At 41.5% G+C, this 2,116-nt stretch overlaps 1 protein-coding gene across 1 annotated transcript in view; it reads right to left on the bottom strand.

Moving 5' to 3' along the window:
- The window catches only part of LOC121298504 (vesicle-associated membrane protein-associated protein B-like), a 7,683-nt gene extending 7,155 nt beyond the window's left edge, over positions 1–528 (bottom strand). Inside the window, exon 1 of the mRNA XM_041225653.1 lies at positions 256–528. Within this exon, the coding sequence (XP_041081587.1) occupies positions 256–313 (58 nt within the window). The 5' untranslated portion in view covers positions 314–528. The remainder of the gene's footprint in view (positions 1–255) is intronic.
- Positions 529–2,116: the final 1,588 nt, after the last annotated feature.

The following is a 2,116-nucleotide window of genomic DNA, read 5'->3' as shown; positions in this document are numbered from 1 at the left end:
GAGTACCCGGCCTGGGATATAAAATGGAGCCTGTCCCGGAGTAATCAGTGTCGATATATAGTTGTTATTTGCGTTTTGTTCTAAGTGAAGGGCAAACGGTAGCTGTTGGCTCTCTCACACTGCGCCGGTCTGTCTCTGCCCGAAATCCCCCTCCGTAACACGGCTGCCTCCTTCCTATTTTGCCCATGCACATTTTGCACATTTTGCACATTTTGCACGTCTTGCGAGTTGCGAGTTTCTCCCCACGCATCTTACCTTTGAATTTGAGTTCGTGCTCGGGCTCCAGCAGCAGCACCTGTTCTAGCCTGGCCATGTCCCGGGGTTTTCCAGAGCAGTTTTGTGGTGTTTCTTGTTATTTTTGCTGGTTCGGGGGGGGGAGTGGAGGAGGGCAGGAGGAGGATTTTATTTTACTGTATAATATATATATATATTTGTTTTTTGTACAGGGAGTTGCTGCAGAGCTCCTCGGGATAGCAGAGGCAGTGATGATGCAGCAGGAAGAAGGTGAGAGAGAGGCTGCCAGTGACGTCACCGCCCCACAGCAGCCAGTGAGGGGCAAGGTGAGTTCTACGGGGGCGGGGCTAACGGGGGGTTGACGTTACCTGAGGAATATGCAGGTAGCTTCGACTGCGTTCCACATGTACATTTAATAGAATTGAATGGGTTATGCAAATACAATGTGTATTTATTTTAAGATTGGGATATGTATACTAGGAGCATTTGTATTTATTTGTTTAAAAATGTTAAGGGAATTAAATCCAGATGATAAAGTCATTAAAAAAAATAAAATCAAATAAATAACTATTTATTTATTTTTCCTGTTGCAAAATCCAGTAGTGCGCCTGGTCATGCAGCTGGTTCAAAGGCATGCATGTATGTGAAGAATCGCTGGTCTGGTTGTGATACAGTCTGAAAGGCGCATTCTTTATCACAGTGAATCACAAGGACGTGAATGCTGTTCCTCAGGGTTTTCATTGGAAAATAGGATGTGTAGATTTATCTTACAATCAAAATGGATTACTTGTTCAGAATAAGTTTGGATTCACAGTGGATTCTTTCCAATTAGCCAGGTGCTTCAATGACCTTGTTTGCATTACTTGCTGTAAAGGAAATGCACTGAACTAACATTCAACACGACTGTTATGAGAGGCAATTGTTATGCCTTCGTTCAACATACACACGTTTCAACACAAATCAAGGGTAATACTGAAGGAATTCTGTTTATATTATTATTATTATTATTATTATTATTATTATTATTATTATTATTTCTTAGCAGACGTGGTTATCCAGGGCGACTTATAATTGTTACATAATATCACAGAACAAAGTATCACATTACAGAATATCACATTACAGAATATCACATTACAAAATATCATATTACAGATAAGAGCAGTTGGAAAGTACAATAAAATCAAAAGATAAAAATCAAATAAGAGCAGAAAATAGACTACAGTAAATAATTGCATTTTAGAGTGGGTTCGACTGAGAGCAGTTAACTTATATAAAAAAAAAACATTTGCTTAAAGAAAGCACAATGAATGGATGAGAAAGATTTCAAATAAGAGCAATTACAAACTGCTCCGAACTCTTTGCCGCTCAGTGACTTTCCCCAGAACCAATGCAGTCTGCATAGAGCCACGGCCTAAGAGCACAGGTTACCAAGAGCTGCTGTGTTACACATTCGAGGCGCTGGCAAATTCTCATAAGTGGCACCCTCGGCATGGCACGGGCTGTCTTCAATCCTGAGCAGCTTCCTCGCGTTGCTATAGTAACGAAGAAGCCAGGGTTCACTTGAACCCGTGTATAAATCATTACTGAGTGTGTTCACAGTATGCCGTTGGAAACTTTGTCTTTTTTTCTTGGAGTGCCGTTTGTTCTGTAACTTTCCAACAAAACCCCGGGTCAGGACAGTGACTGAGGCTTTGTTATCTTCCTCAGTGAGTAATATATACCAGCGTCTCAAACCCCGGGTCAGAACAGTGACTGAGGCTTTGTTATCTTCCTCAGTGAGTAATATATACCAGTGTCTCAAACCCAGGTCAGGACAATGACTGAGGCTTTGTTATCTTCCTCAGTGAGTAATATATACCAGCGTCTCAAACCCCGGGTC

The sequence above is a fragment of the Polyodon spathula genome, chromosome 23 (assembly GCF_017654505.1).
Source record: "Polyodon spathula isolate WHYD16114869_AA chromosome 23, ASM1765450v1, whole genome shotgun sequence".
NCBI lineage: Eukaryota > Metazoa > Chordata > Actinopteri > Acipenseriformes > Polyodontidae > Polyodon > Polyodon spathula.
The sequence above is the reverse complement of the archived record's forward strand: the minus strand, read 5'-3'. Positions and strand labels throughout refer to the sequence as shown.